At 37.5% G+C, this 21,145-nt stretch overlaps 3 protein-coding genes and 1 pseudogene across 3 annotated transcripts; 2 read left to right on the top strand and 2 right to left on the bottom strand.

Annotated features, from left to right (window-relative positions):
• LOC18596821 (30S ribosomal protein S5, chloroplastic) lies at positions 288-2,371 on the bottom strand. The gene is made up of 2 exons (XM_007025523.2): positions 1,627-2,371; positions 288-809 (listed from the first exon to the last, which is right to left on the bottom strand). Exons 1-2 carry the CDS (start codon positions 2,286-2,288, stop codon positions 560-562), a joined length of 912 nt encoding a protein of 303 aa, XP_007025585.1. The 5' UTR covers positions 2,289-2,371; the 3' UTR covers positions 288-559.
• Positions 3,238-6,368, bottom strand: LOC18596820 (B3 domain-containing transcription factor LEC2). Its single transcript, XM_018123244.1, has 6 exons — positions 5,763-6,368; positions 5,554-5,628; positions 4,957-5,057; positions 4,803-4,849; positions 4,624-4,697; positions 3,238-3,904 (listed from the first exon to the last, which is right to left on the bottom strand). Exons 1-6 carry the CDS (start codon positions 6,366-6,368, stop codon positions 3,440-3,442), a joined length of 1,368 nt encoding a protein of 455 aa, XP_017978733.1. The 3' UTR covers positions 3,238-3,439.
• Positions 12,298-13,408, top strand: LOC18596819 (annotated as a pseudogene).
• Positions 15,348-18,011, top strand: LOC18596818 (dof zinc finger protein DOF5.3). Its single transcript, XM_018123255.1, has one exon. The coding sequence runs from the start codon at positions 16,664-16,666 to the stop codon at positions 17,636-17,638; it is 975 nt and encodes a 324-aa protein (XP_017978744.1). The 5' UTR covers positions 15,348-16,663; the 3' UTR covers positions 17,639-18,011.

Here is a 21,145-nt window from a genome sequence, read left to right as displayed (position 1 = left end):
GCTTTCTATTATTGCAAAGAGGAACGGGTCTAGGCATGGTGGTGACGGCGGCTATGCTTCAGCTAATGGCTTCCAGTTTTACCATTAAGTCTGCAGTGATAATCTTAACTTTTAACTTTAGATCGTCCAGGACAAGATTCTAAGTCAGTAGGTTAGCCTGGCTCATGCCTAGATTTTACTGGCACATCTTCATTGCAGATTAGATTTTGCAGACTACAATCTATAAATTGACACTCAATAGACTTGGACTCAGAAATCAATGCAAAGAATGCCAGCCAATATCAGTATAAATGGCAAGTGCTCGAGCAATAAGAGTTTTGTATTGACATTAGATAACATATGGAAATGGAAAAGAAAAAGGAAAATGTTAATAGAAGCTCAGAGTAACATTAATCGGAAACAAATTTTCAAAAGATTAAAACGCAAAGCATCAATTATAATCAACAAAAGAAATGTCTAAATCTCGTAGTTGGTAGACTTACACTACCAAAGCCTTGTGTACAGAATCTACATTGCCAGAAGAGGTTGAGGGTAAAAAGTGAACCTGCTTACAGGACCATCACTTCCACAGCTCTTCCATGGGGATCCCTCGTTCTTGAGCAACGTCACGGAACTGCCTCATTTTCTGCACTGCAACAACTGTGGCTCTGGCATTGTTAAGGGCATTTTTACTTCCAATTTGCTTACCTAACGCGTTCTCAACACCTGCCATTTCAAGAACAATTCGCACAGCACCTCCTGCAATCACTCCAGTACCAGGTGAAGCAGGTCTAAGCATCACCTTTGCTGCCCCAAAATCACCCTCAGATCTGCCAACCAATTCCCGATGAGATTAAGAAATGCAGATTGGCATGCCTCCTATTTACCATTATATTATTCCAAGATAAGTCAGCTCCCATGGTGATATATACCTATGATCCTACCAAGTGATCTGAAATAGGGATGACAGGGTTTCCCACATAGGAAATCATTGTCTACATTTCAACATTATAAAGCCTGCCATTCTTTCACTTCCAGCAACTGCAAAAGATTGTAGGCTAGATACTTTGATACAGATGCTTCAACAAATTCCTCAGACACGACTAATCTATCAAGTCTCATATGATTCAATTGAAATTACAAGAATTATAGAACCATAATTCATATACATTTGCTCTATTAAGCCTCAATTAGGGCCTTTCAGGTTCAGCAGAAAACTTAAGACCAAATTGCATCCCAGATCACAACATATCAATTACCATAGAGGAAGAGTTTAAGGGACCACTATTAAAGGTTTAAAACAAATTCACTGCATAAACATTTTGAAAACATTTTAGTCTTAGATACTAAACAAAATAATGGATCTAAAAACTACGAATCAGGTAATAAATTAGCATAAACTACATAAAACTCCAAAGAATTACCAACCGATCCAATTAATGAGCAAGAAATGCTCAGGGAAACTCGATTAAACATAAAAAGAAATCATATTTACATCCATGAGGCCAAGACAGAACAGTTTCTCTATCACTAAAACAACCCCAAAAAGAAACGACCAATTGCATCATTCAAACAACTCAAAAACATAACTTTTCCAATGAAATGCCATGCCCCAATTAAACCAAAGCAAGAAATTAAACTCCTTACCGGTGTGGGAAAGTCAAATACTTAGTCATAGGAACAGTTATAAGATTCCTCCTAGCATTCACGGCCGATTTCTGAACAGCAGCAATAACTTCCTTAGCTTTCCCAACCCCAACACCCACTTGTCCTTGCTTATCACCAACCACAACAATAGCTCTGAAATGCAATTGTTTCCCTCCTTTAACCACTTTAGTAACTCTCCTAACTTGAACCACTCTTTCCTCAAAGCCATCTCTTACCTTCTCTTTCTTAACTTTCCCAAACGCACTTGTTTTCTTCACTTTAGAGTCCATCACGTAAACATCGTTGCCTAAAACGGAGAATCCACTGTAGGCTGGGCCGTAGAGCTCCTCATAGGCAGCGGCGATTTCGTCTTCGGTTTCGTCGGGGCCATCGTCGAAAGAAGGTGGTGGGGTGAAGCCTTCTGGGGGCGTTGGAGGGTCGAAGACGACGTCTTCTTCGGGGTTGACGTTGTCGAAGAAGGAAGTGTCGATGTCGGAGGCTTTGGCATGGGCTATGAGGGAAAGGGAAGGAAATGAGCGGGAGAGAGAAAAGGGTTTTAAGGGTCCGGGGAAGACGAAGGAAAAGGGAGGAGTGGGGGTGCGAACAGTGAGAGAAGAGAGGGAAGAGAGAGCCGGGGCTGCTGCTGCTGCTGTTGCTGCCATGGATAAGTGAAAAAGAGTGAACGGAAAGAGAGGGCTTATCCCCAAAAGAACAGCACTGTCTAAACGGGTCGGGAGACGATGTAAAAGCGAAACTCAAACATGTTACCAAATGGACCCATCAACCAAGTCCGAACAATTTCAATCTGGTGCCATGTTGGCAAAAAAATTGTACATTTGTACTTATATCCATGAAAATTACAAAAGGCCAAAAAAATGAAAAAAAAAACCAAAAATGAGAATTTTTTTATTTTTCGTTTGTAATATGTAATTTAATTCAGTCATAGTTTAATTGCAATTACTAAAAAAAATCCAAACAATTTTATTTTGTTTTAAAAAAATTTATTTACTAAAAAATGAAAATTACAAAAAATTGTTTGATGTATTTTGTCTTAATCCTTTTTATCATTTTGAGTTCTTTCAATAAATTTATTTTTTTCATTTTAATCATATTTTTCATGAATTTCAATCACGTATAAAGAGAATTATAGTAAAATTTCCATTTATAATTTGAAATGCTATGCTGTTTGAATAATAAATATACATGAATATTTGATCTTGACATTTTCAAAATTTTACTGTTAAATTTTTTGGTTCAAACATTAAAAAGTTGGACCTCATGGTATCAATATAATGTAGAACTTCTTTCGTCTTTTTTTTTTTTGTTTTGAGATGTTTGTAAATGATTTTTTTTTTAAGTTTTAGACATCTAATACTCTTTTTTTTTTTCTTAATCTAAAATACATTAAAATCAAAATCTTTATTTTTAATTAATCCTAATGAAAATCGAGGAGGGACAAAGAAAAAGGAAGGGAAGAAGTACATGTTCGTAAATATTATGATCACAACAGAGTAAGACAGAAGGCTATGTATAATTTTCTTTTATTTCAATCCCATTTGGGATATAAATTAAGTTGAAGAAACAAATTAAGCATTCAAGCAGGCACACATCTAAGCAAGAGAAAGATTCAATGTTCTCTTTCCTAATGCCTTTCAAAACCAAAAAAAAAATAAGAAAAAAATTATTTCCTGTACCCTTCACAACCCCAGAAACAATTATGTATCTATAAATAAATAGAAATAAAGAAAAAAAAAAAGAAGAAATTAGTTGACTATGAATCTCTTTGATCCCATGAAGCTTGCTGCTGACATGCTCAAAGTGAAAAATTGTAGTGATTGACATCAGGTAGCATATCAAGACCGCCATAGCAGTCGTCGAAGTTATTGAGCTGAAAATCATCTACACTCTTGGCCTTACCTCGTAACAACGTCGACGAGGTTTGTAGTGTAGTTGCAGCTATCGGGGTGTAGGTTTCCATGCTAGCAACGCCGTCGGCGTCGGATAGAAAACTCTTGGCTTCCTCAGGCAGTCTATGCGAATAAGCAGCGTCCATAGGCAAAGACATAAGGTCGTTAGTTTCTTGTTGTTCCTTGTGTTTGAGCTGTTCTATGAGTAATTCTAATGATGTTTCTTCCTCATCTCTGGATTGGCATGTAAAAGGCAAGTACATATGGTGGTGGTCGTTGTTGCTGTAGTAGTTGTTTTCATTGTCGGAGTGCTGATGATTGCTTGGAGGGTTGGCAGCAATAATCCTTTCCAACTTTATTACGGAGAAATACTACTCCCCCTCGGGTGGAAAAAAAAAAAAGGAAAGACATTGAGTTTCAGCGCCATGGCACATGCAGGGTCAAAAGTATAACAAAGAAAGGCTTCAGCATGCTGAATTTATACTTCTCTACTTCATGCAATTAATAAAATTAAGATATGCTATTTCTGCATTATAAATTATTGGGTGTTCTTAGTTCTCTCTTATGCTGTCAGAAGTTGAAAAAGGACCACTGAAAAGAAGCATTTCCCCCATTTTCTTCAAACTTTCAACAGATTTTGTCTATATATGAGTTTTCCTGTCAAGGGGAACGTGCTTATATGAGACAAACTGATGAAGATAGGTACGGTTGTGATGCTACGACTAAGTCTATGACCTGGTTTAGTCCAGCTCAGCTACAAAGGCGAACCGTTGCTCAGCCCACAAAGCTGCAGTGCTCGTGCCAAGCACGTGCAGAGTCCTAGCTGTCTTTTAGAAAGGCAAGTCTACTGCCAACACATCATCTGTTACGTGTCATTTAAAGCTATGCCTGTTTTAACCATTCCAACCATTTCCCCCATTCTTGTCCTTTTCTCTTCACATCCTTCCAAAGGGGATATATCAAAGGGCATTACTGTCCTCCAGCTAAGCTAAAGCATCTTTTTTACCCTTTCCTTGTTCCAATCCCACTTTTAGTTTTTAAACAAAATCTTAATTACTAGTATCATGGTAATAATGAAGGAAAGACTCACGAGATTCTTGCTTTCATCCTCATAAAGGGTAAGGGAATCTCCAATTTCCAGTCCATTTTGCTTTACAAAGTCCCCTGGTAAATTGCAAATGAGATTATGAACATAATGAAATTGTAAGTAATAACAAAAAGAAAGGGTTTGGGGCTGAACTAAGAGTCATTTGGCTTGAAGGGTTTTACCAGTGTTTTCAAGCACATACATTCTACTCTTATTATTGGACCAGAACCTGTGACATCAATCAACAAAAGCATTTCTATGTGGCTTTAACATCTTTGAGTAGCATATCCAAAGGAAATGAAGATAGTACAAAAATAAAGTACCTGCACTACTTACTTATATTTAAGGGTCCACACTTGGTTAGAGTATACATCTTTGATCATTACTTGGATGCCTTCTTTGTCAGAAAGAGTTGGAAGATTTCCCTCTGCCTCTCTCTGATTAAATTGCAGGAAGCCACGTTAGATAAAGCTCAAACACTAGAGGCTATGACACTTTGGAGAAGAACATAAGGGAAAAAGAAATTGGATAGACAGAAACAAAAAGAGCATCATTTATAAAATATGAACCAGCATGCAAGATAGTCATAATTGTGCTTGCTCATTAATAGCATTGGAAGATAATGACTTAACAAGATTACTAACTCATTCTTTTTCCTTTTACTGTATATTTTGTGCAAGAATCGAGCAGTCAAGAAAGGATTGATTAGTTATTGCTGCAGTCTAGATGACAACAAGTTGCAGTAGTCAATGAGCGGAAACGAAAGAATAGTCATTGGTTGGCTCTTTTACTTCTTTCTCTTCTTTCAAAATTCACTTATATCTTTGCAGGGGGTAAAAAAAAAGAATATATAGATCTGAAAACCAAACAAGCAGGATCATAGGTGGAAGAACTGGCCTTGAGAATTCCCCTTATGGATCAAGTAAACCTCACCTTTGGAAGGACAATTCTCCCAAGGGACCCAACATCACTGTTCTTTAACTCTTTCCTCAGCAACACTCTCAGTCTCTGCATCCCAAGTTAAACAATCTCACTCATCAGTCAAGAACTCAAGATTATGAAAACAATATGCCCAAACATCATTAACTGACAAGGAAAAGAAAACAATCTAAAATCGCAGATTAACACTTTTCAAAATGCACCTTGTTGTCTGGTGTGCAAAACTTGTACAGATCCCTTTTAGTATCATTGCTGTTATTCACATCAGTACTATTGTCAGCACCAGAGCTGGTCAGTCTCCTTGCATCCACCTGAGTTGAAGCCCCTGAGGAAGCATTTCTTTGCAAGCTAAGGCTTCTTTGGCGTGCCAGCTTTCGTTTAATCCTTGCAACCTTTGTTCTATAAGGATCCATGATTCTTCTCTCTTGCTCCTTCGATAGCCCGTCTGTTTGCATGAAACATGATCCTTGCACCCCATTATTAGCATGAATCGAACTGGATACCCCATATTCAATCCCATTCTGCCCCAGAAGGAAAGGATACATAGGATATGCTAAAGAGTGACCAGCCTGCTCTATGGGATGTCTGTATGGGGGTTGCAGGCTTTGGGAAGGTGCTACAAACTGTGGTGGATGATGAAACTGAGAGTTTGATGCTGTTGAGAAGGGTGTTGAACTGAAGTTTTTCAAGTTCATTGGTTCATAGATGGAAAACTCTGAATTCTGAGACCAACCCATGTCTGGTTGCCTCAGGGTGGTATTGGTGGTTGTTGTGGTGGTGGGAGTAAAAGGTGTGTAAGAGTTTTCCATCTGAAAGAAGGTGCAATGTGATGATGAGTCCAGGGGATTGAAATGTTAGTGATCAGAGAGGGTTGATGAGAGTGTACTTTGTATGTGTTCTTATTTTGTGTTTGTAGTGAGTACAAATCTGGTTCAAGAAGGTCGTGGGGGATGTAAGATGCTACCAGTAGGGTGAGTCCAGGTGTGAAAAAGGTATGAGAAACGCGTCAAGTGGTGCAGAGGGGTCGGTGTGGAGAGAGAAAAAGGCCGCGAAATTGCATATAGAGAGAGTAAAGAGAGTGAAGAGGGGAGAGGTTGCCAATGGGGTGGGGTGGGTGACAGGTGGCCGGCGAAAGGTGGTTTTGGGATACCCATCTGACCACTGAGAGAGCTTGAGAGAGAGTTGGCGCCACCTTTGGATTAAATGTGGCAGTCTTGGGCTCATCCTGCACAAAACACCATGCATCCTTGGCTAACTCAAACTAATATCCATGGCCTTGTATTAATTCTGTAATCTCTCTCCAAAGGCAACCTTCTGCATTGAACTATATATGTGGATGGTGGGTTGGGATTTTTTGAGTTTTAAAACTTTGTAAGAGAAAAAGTGCGTGATTTGATAGTATTGCTATTCCATAGCGGATGGCTTCCTCTTAAGAGGCGAGTTGTCCCACAAACTTGCATTGAGATTAAAAGTCACCTGCAAAAATAGCAGACATACTACCTAGTCTATGTTTCTTAAATGATAAATTTAAGTTGTTCTAATAATAGAGTTTCGGATAAAAGTTTGTAGTCTGAGGGTTTGAAGTTGATTATCTTAAAATCGTGGGGAGATATGTTGTGATCTCTAGCTTTTGTTTTTTCTAAATCGGATTTAGGTAATTCCTCTACTGTGACTAAAAGCTCGTGGAAAGGTGAGTCATATGGTAGTGAGGCTGAAATCGAAGAAGGAATATCTGCGTCCTTGAGAGTTGTCTTAGCTGTTTGTTTAACTTCACAGTGTCCATTATCCGCTCCACTGCACTGCCATTCGGACGCCATATCCAAAGCTGCCCTCAAGTTCAACCTGTGGAAAAGAGAAAAATATTCTTATCTGATACAAGTTTGACACATTGAAGCGCTCAAAAAGAACTAAAAATGGAGAAAACTAATAGAATAAACACATCGTCAGTTTTATGAGGTGGACATTTCATCTGTTGTTTCATGAAAACAAATGAATGCCAGTGGTTGAATATATATATATATATATCTCATATGACCAACATTTACAGAATGCTTTCTTAACTTCGAAGTCTAGGATTTACGGCCGAGCTAACTCATACACAATATTCTGACTCTCAATTCATTGAAGATTTTTCTCTGCCATTTCAGCATACTTATTATCATTCAATATATGTCGCCATATCGCTAATCTAGTGTAAGAGATTGTTCTTCCTGCTCGGGTGAAAACACAGCAATCGGGAATAATGGCAGGGGCAGATGCCAAGTATGAAAATGTCAAGAATCAAGAAAGCCATCCAACATGAAGGTATCAAAACAAATTCTGAGTATTTATGGTTAAAATTGATCTCAAACATGCAAAGTTACAACAAAACAGGTATCTTTATGAAAGAATGATCTTTGCATGAGCATAAAAACTTTTGTGTGAAGATGAAGTACAGTATAGCATTCAAGCATTGACAATTTCATACTCTGCAAAATTCCTCTCTGTTGCTAAGCTGATTATAAACTTGGATTTCGGTCCATCATTACAATCTAGTGCATTAGGTATAGCTTGTATCAATAAAAGCAAAAACAGCATAACCATATGCTTAGCAGGAAATGTGATAGTGGTCTTTGTGGACCTAACAGTTTGCATCAATACAATGTTATATCTTGTTTCTACCAATAAGCCCTTAAATAAGAAATCTTCAGTTCAAGAGCAAAATCCTAAGATAAGCATGATGTTTCAAGACATGCATGTACTTTTTGCTCAAAATATATGGCATATGCAGTGGTAACATGAAATTTAGTAATTTTTTCACATTTATGTCTCCCATTTAAAGAAAGAAATAATTTTTGATCTCTTACTACCTTTATTTCCTTTTCCTTCCTAGCCTTTCCATTTGAAGTTTCTTATTCTCACTACATCACATCATCCACATATACAGAAACAGATCTTATAATAAGGTATCAAATATCGGGGGGGGGGAAGGGAGTATAAGGTAATGCCAAGCCAAGATCAAGAAAAAATGAAGCTTTACAGGTAGTGTTGACTCTACCAACAGTAATGAGTATGCACACAGGAAGTCCAAAATTATGGCAGATAAAAATATAGAATGCAAATAAAGGCTGTAAATTCTAAAATCTTCAGTGAAAATGTGAACAGGCAGCCTAAGAAAATGAAAAGCAGGCATATAGGGTTTGACAAAGAGAACTTAAAAAACAACTTAATATGTTAGCTACCATAAGAATGCCATTTGATTAAGAACTGCCATAGCAAGCACAAGCCTGATTATGGAGAATTTTTGCACTTACTTACAAAGCAAGTCACAATTCTCTGTTTGCAGAGGAACGATAGAGAAAAGTCTCCATGTCATCAGAAAGGACCTCTGTCCATTACTTATATGAAACTAATGGTTCTACAACAATTATAAACTTCAAGCTTTGAGGATTTTGAAACAAGAGAAGCAAATTTGGTATTGTACCAGACAAGGAGCATTTCAGGAGAGAGTAGAGATAGATGGGCTTGTGAGGCGATACAGGCACAACCTTGAACTATATAGACCAGGAGGAGGAGCTTCATGCAATTAAAGAAGCCCAGGTAGCAACACCTGCCTAAGATGCCGATAGCTGTCAACATCTAGAATGTAACGCTAAGCACGTTGAATGAGTACCATTATTTTCACTCCACAAAGACAATATTACGTAAGGGGAATCACTTTATCATTCATGTCCACTTCCTTATTTTTACATTCTAGAATAAATATACAAAATACTTGCTCAGAATCATAGATTGACAAGTATATCCTACAGGCCAGTTCACACTGGTGTTTAGAAATATCATCTTTTGTAGATACCTATGCAAGAGGAGATTCAAGGACTTTGGCTTTTCGTACAATAAACTAGAACAGCAAGGTAGCATTACAAATAAAGATGACAGAAAGATATGTATGAAATGGTAATGGATTTGGCAGTTCTTAGAAGCATAGAGGAAGGAGGGGAAGATATTAAAAAGCTCTAACTTTAAAAAGGAGGCTAAAACTGTAAGGGGGCATTAATAAACAAAATTTAAGTGATGATCAAAGGTGGAGCTCTATGACCAGCATCTCATTAACCCTTTAAACAATCTGATCTCTGGTTTCAATAGCTTATCTCCAGACTAACTATTCAAAAGGTCACATTAGGCACCTTCCTATAGTGAAAAAGCTTATAATTGACTGGTGCAGGACCAAGGACCAGATTCTAAAGCTTTATTTGTTAAGGCTATCTAGCATCAGGATGAGTGTTGTTATTTTGAAAATTGGAATGTATAATGTCATCCTTAAACAGGCTCTACTTCTATATACACACTGAAGTTACATCAAGTCAAAACATACAGCTCCTTTCATCCCTAGTATGTCTTTCATTGAAAGGTATCATATAGAAAACCTATCACAGTATTGAAGTATTAGCTATGCTGATATGTAATATCTGTTTGTGTGATTCTTTAACTTGAGACCAAATTACAGCAAAAAATGAACTCCCTATCTGAGCAAAGCACTTGGCTCCTCTCTGAATTAAATTTCAACTAAGGAAAAGTTTAAGGACAATTGTGTATGTCATGATTATTCAATTTCAACAAATGAAGTATAATGAGAATAACATTCATAATTGGTTCAAATGAAGTAAAGGGTTGGCCTGTAAAAAGTGATAATTCCCTTCATGGCTTCAAACAAGAAAAGTAAAATAGATAATGGCTTAGAACTTGTATGTTTTTAGCACATAAAGTACTACTAATAAAAGATAAAGATAAAAGATAGATACCACATATTTGAAAGTGCTGATCATGTGCTTTCTCTAACCGTATTCTCAGTAGCATTGGCTGAATTGCTGTGATATCCGAGAGTGCATTTGACTATCTGATTATAGCCTCCCCTTTTTGCTGTCTTGTGTTGAATACCATTCGAACCGTTACAATAGTTCGATGACAGAGTATAGCACCGGTTTGGCATCGTTGCCAGCCATGTGGGTCGGTTCGTGCTTTGATCTTGAATGAAGTTCTGAGTTGAGACTGAGGCCCAATGCCTGGTCTAGACTCACAAACGTAAATCTCCCTAGGCCATGGATTAGGAAACCTATACGACTAGAGAAATGTATTAGGTTATATACTGACAGAGATGGGATGGACCCAACAAAGCTCGATCCCTTGGGCCAACGTCTGTGAACCTAGACCTGACATTTCAGGCCGGGTCGATTTAGCCAGGGGAACCTGGACCCTGGGGGCTTGGAGGGTGTTTTGGAAATGAATAACATGTGTTGACTTGTTGAACAGAACAAGACCCTCAAAAATTACACATGTCCAACACGTGGCATCAAATGCTACGACATGTCAATCAGTTAGGCTGCCACCTTCTCCTTCTCTTCCTCCACATAGTTTGCATGGCTAAATAAGGGGAAGGAACTGAAAAAAAAAAGAAAGAGAAAATTGCGAGAGATGACTTTTTTTTATAAAGATATTTTTAAAGTAATTATCAAAATAAGTTTAATTGTTTTTATTCATATTTAGTTTTGACTTGATGAAAATACTCTTTAAATTATTTTAAATAAATTAAACTATTTATCACAATTTTTTTCCAGTACTCCTCATCTGTGCTTCGAATTTCTCTCTCACCATCTCAGTCTCTCAAAATTTATCAATTTCTCTGTTCGGCATTCATCTATTATGCTTTCGATTTTTCTCTCCCGTATTTTCAAATTTCTCTTTCTTACCCTTTCAAGACACCAAGTAATGGTTTTGACGTGCTTTGGTGAGTGGTTGACTGTTTGAAAAATTCGATTTTTAGGTATTTTAGATAAAAATAAAACTGAAAAAATAATCACAAATGTATAAAATAGCTTTTAGTTGAATCAATTCGAGACCTAAATACCTATAAACTTAAAATTTTGAAATTTATAAATCTAGGTTTTCAAAGAATTTTTTTTTAGTCAAAGTAGGTGTTTTAGATAAAAAAAAGTATTTGTATTTTGATTTATGAAAACATGTTAGAAACACTTTAATCTGTGCCAAATTGTCAGAAAAATAAAAAAAAAAAGTTGAGAGGATTTGAAATTTTGGTTCGTAAGTAACAACAACAATATTTTAGACATTAAAGTATAACAAAATGTTTTTAAATATGTCGTATAACAATAATATTGTTTCAACATGGCGTGTAACAATAATATTTTTTTTTCAATATGACGTGTAACAACCTTTTTTAACCATGACGTATAACATGTTTTTTTACATGGCGTGTAACAACAGTATTTTTTTTCAACATGACGTGTAACAACCTAATCATGACTTGTCACAAGTTTTTGTACATGGCGTGTAACAACCTAATCATAATTTGTCACAGGATTTTGTACTTGGCTTTGCACATATTTTTGTACATAGCGTGTAACACGCTAACCATGACTTATCACAGATTTTTGTATATGACGTGTCACATATTTTTATATATAACATGTAATACGCTAACCACGACTTGTCACAGGTTTTTGTACATGGCGTGTAACAAGTTAACCATAGCTTATCATAAGTTTTTGTGCATGACGTGTCACATATTTTTGTATATAGCATATAACACACTAACCATAGCTTGTCACAGGTACATGGCGTGTAACATCATAGCGTGCAACTTCATTAAAGATAATTTTATCCAACTTAATTAAAATAATTAAACTTATAAAGAGTGTTATTTTTAAAAACATCTTATCTTTAAGAATGCCCAAAAAAAAACTACCTAAAGAAGACACCGTTCGAAGAAAGTACAGATCCTCAATCATGGCAGCCACGTTCATAGCCAAGAGCACGATGTTCCGTCTTTCGAAAGCGTTTCCTCAAACTTCATCTCTAAGATCCTCCCACAAAGTCTCACGAGTCTGCTTCACTACCACCGCCTCCAAACACCAAGAGGCAAAACAAAAAACCTAGAGGAGTACTCTTTGCTTTGCTCTTGTTCTTCACTTTGAATGTATTTGGTGAAGTTTTCAGTGATGATTTCATGTCTAAACACTTTCTGGTTTGTTGGTGAAGCCGTTTCCGCTGATTCTAGAATTGGTGTTTTCAATTTCAAGGCAGAAATGCATATGAAGAAAGAGACCCGAAAGCTGACATGGCCTATAGGGGAAAGGATTATTCATCATCATCCGACGAAGAAGCTAAGATGGCCTATGTAGATGAAGATGACTCCGAAGCAGCCATAGAAAGAGGAAAAGAACAAGCACGGGAAGCGAAGGAGAAAGCGAAAGAATACGCACACAAAACCAAGGAGAAAACAAAAGAAACTGCCGAATCGGCAGCTGAGAAAGCAAAAGAAGTAACGAACAGAGCGGCTGAGACTGCCCAAAGCACCAAAGAGAAAGCGAAACAGAAAGCCAACGAGTATGCGCACGAGACCAAGGAGATGGCGGAGAAGGGAACAGAGAAAGCATCCGAGACTGCCCAAAACGCAAAGGAAAAGGCCAAAGAATATGCGCAGGATACCAAGAAGAAGGCACAGAGAAATCTTCACAAACTGCATACGAACTGAAGGAGAAAGCCAGAGAAAAAGCACACGGTGTGAAGGAGAAGACTCAGGAGATTTCTGGTTCTGTGGCCACCAAGACCTTAGAGACAGTGCAAAGTATTGGGGAGAAGGCAAAGCAGACGGTGCAGGGAGCGTGGGACGCCGCCAAGGGGACGACGCAGAAGATCAAGGAGACTCTGGTTGGGAAGAATGAGGAGGAGGTGGAAGTGAAGAGGATGGGTGACGATGTTGTGGAATTGAGGACGCGTGCCAGAAGAGAAGATGGTGAAAGAAAGTACTGAAAAGGAGTTTGTTGGGTGTTTTCTCGTTATGGTTCAAAGCAAATAAGTTAAGTGTGGTGGCCTAATGGTTATCATAGTGTTTAATTTATGTAAGCATGACAAGTTAATATTTATCACATTAATCTGCTAAAACTATCAGCATTTATGTTTAAAAATAGTAACGGTGCAATTGAATATGGAGGAGGAATATTGGGTTCTAATTCCTTTGTTTAGGTTCCTAAGATCTAACCAATATAGGAAGGGTTTATCTGGATTTGATGGGTTAAAATCATCAATATAGTGTTGAATCAAGCATAATAGTGTTTGCTTTAGAGGAACTTTTAGTTCGAAAAGGCCATTGTCAAGCTGATGGCATTGAATTTCTGACGAGTGCATGTGGCACCAAGAGACAAGGCAAGCCCAAACAATGAACACAGAATACCCCCTGTTTACACCCTTCAAGCTTTGCACTTCGTTTAAACTTACAATTCTTGGTCTAGCTCGAGCAGTGGCCGAAACACAAGCCCAAGCTTTTAAAAACATAGCAAAGTAGTAATCCAGCAGCCCAAAAGAAAAATACGTATTGGCCCGAACATCCCGTTTTTCAAGTCTCGAAAACAGGGAAAAATGGTGGTGAACATGGTGATCAAATCATGAACAGCGAAACACCAACAACAAGTGCCACCTAGCTGCCGAAGCCACCCCCACCTTGGGGACCACGTAGAAAGATGGGGTCCACAGAAATGTCCCCGTACACATAAGAAAATGATGAACTCAAACATAGGCAAGCGTTTTTTCTTTTCATTTCTCCTTGACCAAAAACCAAATCCCAAATGGAACGGAAGTGAAACAGATACGCTAATGTTTTGTCTTCAAAGTGGAGGCCTAGGGGAGCAGTTGTGATCCCTTCCCTGTTCTGTTCTGCCTTCTCTTCTTCGGTCACGTGGCTTGGCGCACGTGCCCCTCCCCCCTTATAACGTCCCCCATTTCTGTCAGAGTCAAAAATCCTGAAGTGATTGTTATAAGATTTTAACTTGGTATTTCAATACCATTACTACCCTTTCATATAGTTTTGTTTTTACTGATTTTTGTTTGTATTAATGATTCTAGAGCGAGCTAGTTATCTCAATTGGTACATCTGGTTGTATAAAAACTTTGGATCAAACCTTCCATTTATTGAGATTTGATGGTCTACATTTCATAAGAAATATAATTAACTTTATAGTTAAGTATTTGATTTTAATCGTAAGTGTACATTTTCAAAATCTCTTATTCTCAATGATAATTATGTATTATGAATTGATTATTTTCAGTAGAGGAGTTTTAATGTAAACCAAAGCTATGTGTCAAAAAAATGAAAAATAACTAATAATAAAAAAATATTAAAATTATCCATCAAAACGAATAGTATCTCAAGTTTTCAAACTTGATTCAATTCAAGTCAAATCTTCAACATGACTTTTTAAGTGAAAAATCAACTCACAATATTATTATAACAATAAATAACTTGGTAGATATCATGAATAATAACATGGTACATATCTAGTAGTTGTATGCAACGATGGAAGGATAGATCAAGTAGGAGTAGCTATTACTTTGTTTAGGACTGCATTTAATCCACTGTTACACTTGTAAATACACAAGCTTCGTTGAAAGTGACTTAATGAATATGCAATATTAAAAAGTTTGAAAAAATTTCAAGATTTCCTTGAATGGAATTAACATAGAGAAACATTACAATATAAAAAATAGAGTTTCATATTACTAAAATTAGAATAAAATTGGTAAAGGTTCAGTTGGCAATCACATGGAAATCTGAATGGCTACCGAGGACAAAATGGTCTTTCTCGGCAAGTAGGAGTAGGAGGTCGAGGGTTACGGACTTAATCCTCCGACAATGGCATGAAACCGATGCCAAACACAACATAACAGGAATTTTCGTATTAAAAGAAATAAAAAAATGAAAAATATAAATATGAAATAAAATAATAGAGAATGGAAGACTCAGGAGAGAGAATGTTCATACACAGAAATATGAAAGTGGAATGAGAGAGAAAGGCGGAGAGAGGAAAGGGAAAGCAGAAAGGAAAAGAACAGAAAAGCAAAGCGAAGAAAACAGTAGTTAACTGAGGTCTGACATAGCCCACCACCCCATTGCCGACCGCCACGCCACCCTCTCTTGGGCCGCGCCGCCTATTTGCCCACTGTCTACTGGTCCATTCCCTATTATGTTGTCTCTCCCCTATAGCTAGCTATTTATCTCTCACTTAATTCCTTGTCCCTCTCTTTTCTTAGTCCGTTCTTGGCTGTATATCTCGTTTTTCTTGTCAGGCCAGAAAATCTTTGGCTCTCACAAACACATTAAAGACTGAATCAAGGTTGTGGGGTGTGAGTTTCTTTAGCCATTTAATTTGTTGTGTATTGACTTTATCTGCTACTTCATGCAATTCTGATGACCCTGAATGAATCAGGGTCAAGAAACTGGGGGTTCTGTTGGTCCTGTCCTTGCTTTATGTTTCTTCCTGGATTCGTGTGTGTGATATGGGACTGAACCTAAACACAACTATTTCTCTATAATCAACTGTACTTTCACTGAACCAACAGACATCCAGTTCTTTTTTTCTTTTTCTTTCCTCTTAATATCTTTCTATCTCTCTCTTCACTCCAGATTGAGACCTTTCCCTAGTGGACTTTGTCCACGCCCGACACTCGTACATCTTCTCTTCTTTTACCTCTCTTAAAAGCAGGTCAGTCGCTCCCTCGCTCTTAATACATTCACATCAATTCTGCGTATCTAGATTAGAGTATATTTGTATGTACATATCAGTATGCATGTGATTTTCTCTCCTCTTTGTGGAGATGTAAATCTGTGGAGATTTTGTTGGGTTTTAAGGGGATATTTTCATTATTTAGGTTCTTGATTACCATTTGGTTTTTTGCTGAAAAAAGTTATATATTTGAGACTTGGGAATACTGAAGAGCCATGGTTTTGTTGAGGTGGGTTGGTAGGTAGAGATAAGAGGGAAAAAGAAAAAAAAAAGAAAATAGGCATGCACACAAGGTAACGATCGCCGTGGTTTTGTTTGCACAGTGGAGATTCTCAAGACCCGGAGGCAGACACGTAGAGTTAGCATACAGCTCTATATCTGAAACGCCTCACCTCTCTTAGGCCTCATCCCAAACCTGCATGCACCAAACCCCAACACCGAAACCCAAAGCAAACCCAAAATCTTGATTCCATATCAGATTAACGGAAAAAGAATTAATAAAATCAGCCAACAGCACCACCATCAGAAAGAAGGAATATATAGCTATAGAGATGCAGCAAGATAGAGGCGGCGGAGTAAGCGATCAAGACATGAAACAGAATCAACAGCAAGACCGGAGATTGAAGCCGTTGACGGGTGAGAATCAACAGCCGCAGCAGCAGCAACAACAACAGCACCCACCTCAAAAGTGTCCTCGTTGTGAGTCTCTCAATACAAAGTTTTGTTACTACAACAATTACAGTCTGTCACAGCCGCGTTACTTCTGCAAGAATTGTAGAAGGTACTGGACTCAGGGTGGAACCCTAAGAAACGTGCCTGTGGGAGGTGGTTGCAGGAAAGGGAAGCGCACAAAGACTTCTTCTTCTGGTGAAAATTCAAGGTCGCAGCCGCAGATACCTCAGCAGCAAGCGCAACAACAAAACTTGACAACACCACAAAGTATGATCTCTTCTAATCCAATGATCGGCGCAAGTACTGCTTTGAGAACCAAGGAGTCTGGTAGTTTGGCTTCATCGGCTGCTATTTCTTCGATGGGATCGTATTATCCTGGTGGTGGGTTCTTGTCTTCTTTGGCAGCAATTCAGTCAATGAACCAACCACAACCTTTTAATCAACCTCGCAATCAGGCTCTTAGTATTGGTGGTGACTTGGGGGGTTCTTCAAATTTGGGTCTTTTGCAGGGATACAGTGTCCCTTCTTTTGGGTCACAACAGCATCAGCCAATTCAGCAGACCCAATTCTTTCATATGGGAAACAGAGAAAAGACTGGAAATATGTACCCAGCTGATCAAGAGGGCTTAATTCAGTCTAGCAGGCCAGCTGCAGGCTCTTCTCAGCAGAATTGGCATCAAAGTTTCATCAACAGTAGTAACCCTACAGTCTCGGAAGGGGGTTTGTGGAGTATCAACAACAACAGCAGCAGCACAAGCACCGCTGGCAACACTATCCCCAGCAACACCTCGGGTGCTTCATCTTTGAATCCAAATCAATGGCCTGATCTTCCAGGCTATGGTGCTCCTCCATAGTGTTTTTTCTTCTGACATTGTTGTAGCTCCCTCCAAAAGAAAAAAAAACGCCTAAAGGTAGATAGCTTAATAAATCTAAAAGGAATTTTTTTGCCTTTCGTGTACAAAAAGCCATTGAACCTCACATTTCTTTCGCTACATTCGTTGTCTGTTTGGTTATATTTGTTTGGTTTGGTTTTAATCTGGTTCAAATTGAGGAAATGAATATTTAGGGAGAATGTTGTAGTGTGGTTGTTCCTGTAAATGAAAGAATAGCGGCAAATACATATAGCCATTTGTTTTTATGTTATAGAGATATATTCTCAGTTGGGTTTTGCTTGTTTCTGAACTTTTTGATATTGTAAGGGGAGTACAAGTTTCATGTTTGAGCTTTCGTTTGATTGTTTTACCCTCTGCTTTGTTGCGTGAAAAAAGATCCTATTAGGATCCATTCAGAAAAAGCAAGGACTTTGCTTTGTAGTTAAGTAGGGTTTGCAAAAGGTCTAAAAGAGAGAAGAAGAATAGGCAAAGAGTGCATGGATAGTGGAGCTGTTGTCTTTGTAAAAGTTGTTAAGACAAAGATGGTTCGTCTGGTGCATGTGGCTGACTGACGATTTGCAATGCTTTGGTCCTTCACTTTACTATTCCAATTGCCCTCACTTTATCTCTCTCTCTCGCTCTCTTTGACTCTCTGTGTATACATTCCTAGTAGCTAAACTCAAACATAGAAAGAACAACAAATTTGACTTGGATTCTTTTTCTATTACTGTTATCGAACTATTTAAATTGATAGAAAGAAATTTGAATTGAACTTGAAATTGTCGTTTCAAGATGAATTGGATTTGGACCTATTATGAAGCACGCACATATATATACTATATATACTAAGTTATGGCCTGCATGATTTTGTTTCATCACCTGCAAAAGATACGTATTGGGGTCGAAATGGTCAATTGATCTGTGTCAGATTGGATTTGGTGAAGAGGGCATAGCAGCAACATCCAAAGCAATATTGGGGGTGACCAAATATCTCGAAATTAGCAAAGAAGTTCAATAGAGTAGTAGGTTATTGCCTCTATATGGTTTGACCTTCCCCAAGCAATAAGTAGCTTTAAGAATGTCTAATTAATCTATTCAGTCTAGAAGATGGAATGGAATAAGATCGAAAAATGATGATCAAGGAAGAGATTGGTGGGAGGCGTGGAGGTGGGTATTGTGGTTTCCAAGTAAAGCAAATCTTTGGTCTGCCATAGCGAGATCTCTGTCCACAGAGAATATAAGCAGTGAGACCTCTTGGGATACCCGCCCTAGCCTTGTTGCCGTACACCACCAGCCAGCATAAAAAAAATCATAAGACGTTTTAGAAAGAAGATTGCATCACCATTCACCATGGAAAAAATGCAAGTTAACTCACCCCCATGAGGATATTATATTCCTCCCCACCAGCTCACCATTTTATTGTGACACACCCAGTTTTAGAAATGGAGAATTTCAGTCATTTTGGGTCAAATTAATTATGCCTGAAATGGGGACTATGCATGAGTGGTTAGGCCATAATTAAATCCTACCAAAATCAGATAAGCCAGTTCAAAGTTCAAGTACATTCATCCAAATAATGTAAATTTGGTAGAAACATGTTAAAATATTCAATGGAATGGCTGTTGATCTATACCGTTCATGAATAGTCCAACAAACTAAATAGTAGAAAGATTTTCCAATCCCATCAAGCTATTAATAAATACTATTAGCCAACTTCATTGAAAATGAAAAGGAAGAACTGTATATATTAGCATTAGGCCTAGCTTATTTACCATTGGCTTAAGTTGAAAACACTACCAAAGATGAGGAGAAGCCAATAAAGGCATCATATTCAAACCAAATTGTTGACAAATAGCAAAATTCAATTGATATTCATTAGATTCAAACCATAAAGTAATCAGCTCCGGGTTCAAATACATTCTAAAGGAGGAAGTAATAATTGCCCTTATCCTGACTTGCACCTTTTATTTTTCTTTGCTTTTTTCAATATTTAGATCCAATAATTTCATATCAAAAGGATCAGCCTCGACCAACATGTAGTCCCCCTGAGACATCATTACAGTTTGTACATGGGAGTTTCTGGTTGAATCATTAGCTTGTTTTGAAGTCAAGATAATAATTAGGAGTAAATTTATTTATTTATTTTAGTTAGGTGATAACTTTTTCATAATGTGCAATTTAGTTAATGAACGTGTGGAAGTGGTCCTTTTTTTTTTGGTTTCTTTCTCCTTTCTCCCTTTTATCAACCTTTATCCTTTATGTCATGCTATATTAATAAAAAAATTTGTAACATTAGTTAGCATATAGCATTTCATATATGGTAGGAAGATTGGAAAAAGGGTCATCATTGCACATGAGACAAAAATAGTAGCATTATTATCTCTTTAAAACTAATTGTGGCATTTAATAATGTATTTGATGGAATATAATCACATTTCTTAGTAAATAAAAGAGAAACCCCAAATTCACATTTCAAGAATCCTTTCTTTTTCTTTTGTTATTGAAGTTGTCTACATAATATTCTACATATAAATTCAGTATCCATGTATATGATATGTCAATTTTGACATATAGTAGGGTTTTTTGCAAAGTGTACATATGATATCAACTGTTAGTCATTAAGAGTGAAATAAATCTTCTGCTTAATAAAAAAAATTAAAGACTTGAATGAGTATAATGTATTAATGCCATTCTCAATATACGATAAACCACTTTTCAATAGATAAAAGTCAAATTCCAAATATTTGGCTATGAAATTGAGTGTATAAGAAGGTATAAGGTACTATCACAATAGTAGCACCTTATGGAAGCTAGACAATGATGTTTGTACCACTTATCCCTCTACTACCATATGTAAATGTCTCATAGAAAAAATAAATGATGATCCCATAAACTCGAATTCTTATTTATAGAAATTGTACAAAACCTAATAACCTAACGTGAATGGTTTTGTGAATAATATATATACCTATAAAATGAGGATGGTCTTTTTGCTAGTGGGCATTTCATGTCGAGGCCATAAGAGGTTTCTAAGAAACATTGTATAGTGGGCATTGGGCTGGTAACTTTGCAGTTCATTTTCAATGAAAAAAAGTGATTATGGCAGCGCAGCAGAGGGAGAGAGGGAGAGGATCTTTTTTCACATTTATCTTTCTTTGTTGTTTTGCCAAATTCCCCTTTTAAAGGGGGGGTTTGGTGACAAATGCATGGAGGAACAATCCACTGTCTAGCTTTAACACCACAATCCACAATTTCATGATGTTGAGCTCTGGCCGTTTGGAGTACCAATTTTCTTTCTCATCCTTTGAAAAAGAAACGAGATATAATATTGTGTTTATATCATCAGCATGCATGTAAGTGGGTTACTACTCCCCTTTCATATCAAACATCCCATCGGTATGGGACTCCAAGGCCCCATTCCTCCATCATTTGGTCAGCCGGTTTTGTTAATTTGTTCAACTTCCGGGACAAATGGTCTTTGTGGACTAG

Source organism: Theobroma cacao, chromosome 6, assembly GCF_000208745.1.
Source record: "Theobroma cacao cultivar B97-61/B2 chromosome 6, Criollo_cocoa_genome_V2, whole genome shotgun sequence".
In the NCBI taxonomy this organism is placed as follows: Eukaryota; Viridiplantae; Streptophyta; class Magnoliopsida; order Malvales; family Malvaceae; genus Theobroma; species Theobroma cacao.
Note: the sequence above shows the minus strand (reverse complement) of the source record. Positions and strands in the feature narration are given on the sequence as shown.

What these genes read in the sequence shown, in the direction of transcription:
- LOC18596820 (XM_018123244.1), bottom strand. Translation starts at nt 6,368, where the DNA reads ATGGAAAACTCTTACACACCTTTTACTCCCACCACCACAACAACCACC. An exon ending in TTTGCACACCAGACAACAAG is followed by an intron (nt 5,629 to 5,762) that starts GTGCATTTTGAA and finishes CTTGGGATGCAG; the next exon opens with AGACTGAGAGTGTTGCTGAG. An exon ending in AGGATGAAAGCAAGAATCTC is followed by an intron (nt 3,905 to 4,623) that starts GTGAGTCTTTCC and finishes GAGGGGGAGTAG; the next exon opens with TATTTCTCCGTAATAAAGTT.
- LOC18596818 (XM_018123255.1), top strand. Translation starts at nt 16,664, where the DNA reads ATGCAGCAAGATAGAGGCGGCGGAGTAAGCGATCAAGACATGAAACAG.
- LOC18596821 (XM_007025523.2), bottom strand. Translation starts at nt 2,288, where the DNA reads ATGGCAGCAACAGCAGCAGCAGCAGCCCCGGCTCTCTCTTCCCTCTCT. An exon ending in TATTTGACTTTCCCACACCG is followed by an intron (nt 810 to 1,626) that starts GTAAGGAGTTTA and finishes ATTGGTTGGCAG; the next exon opens with ATCTGAGGGTGATTTTGGGG.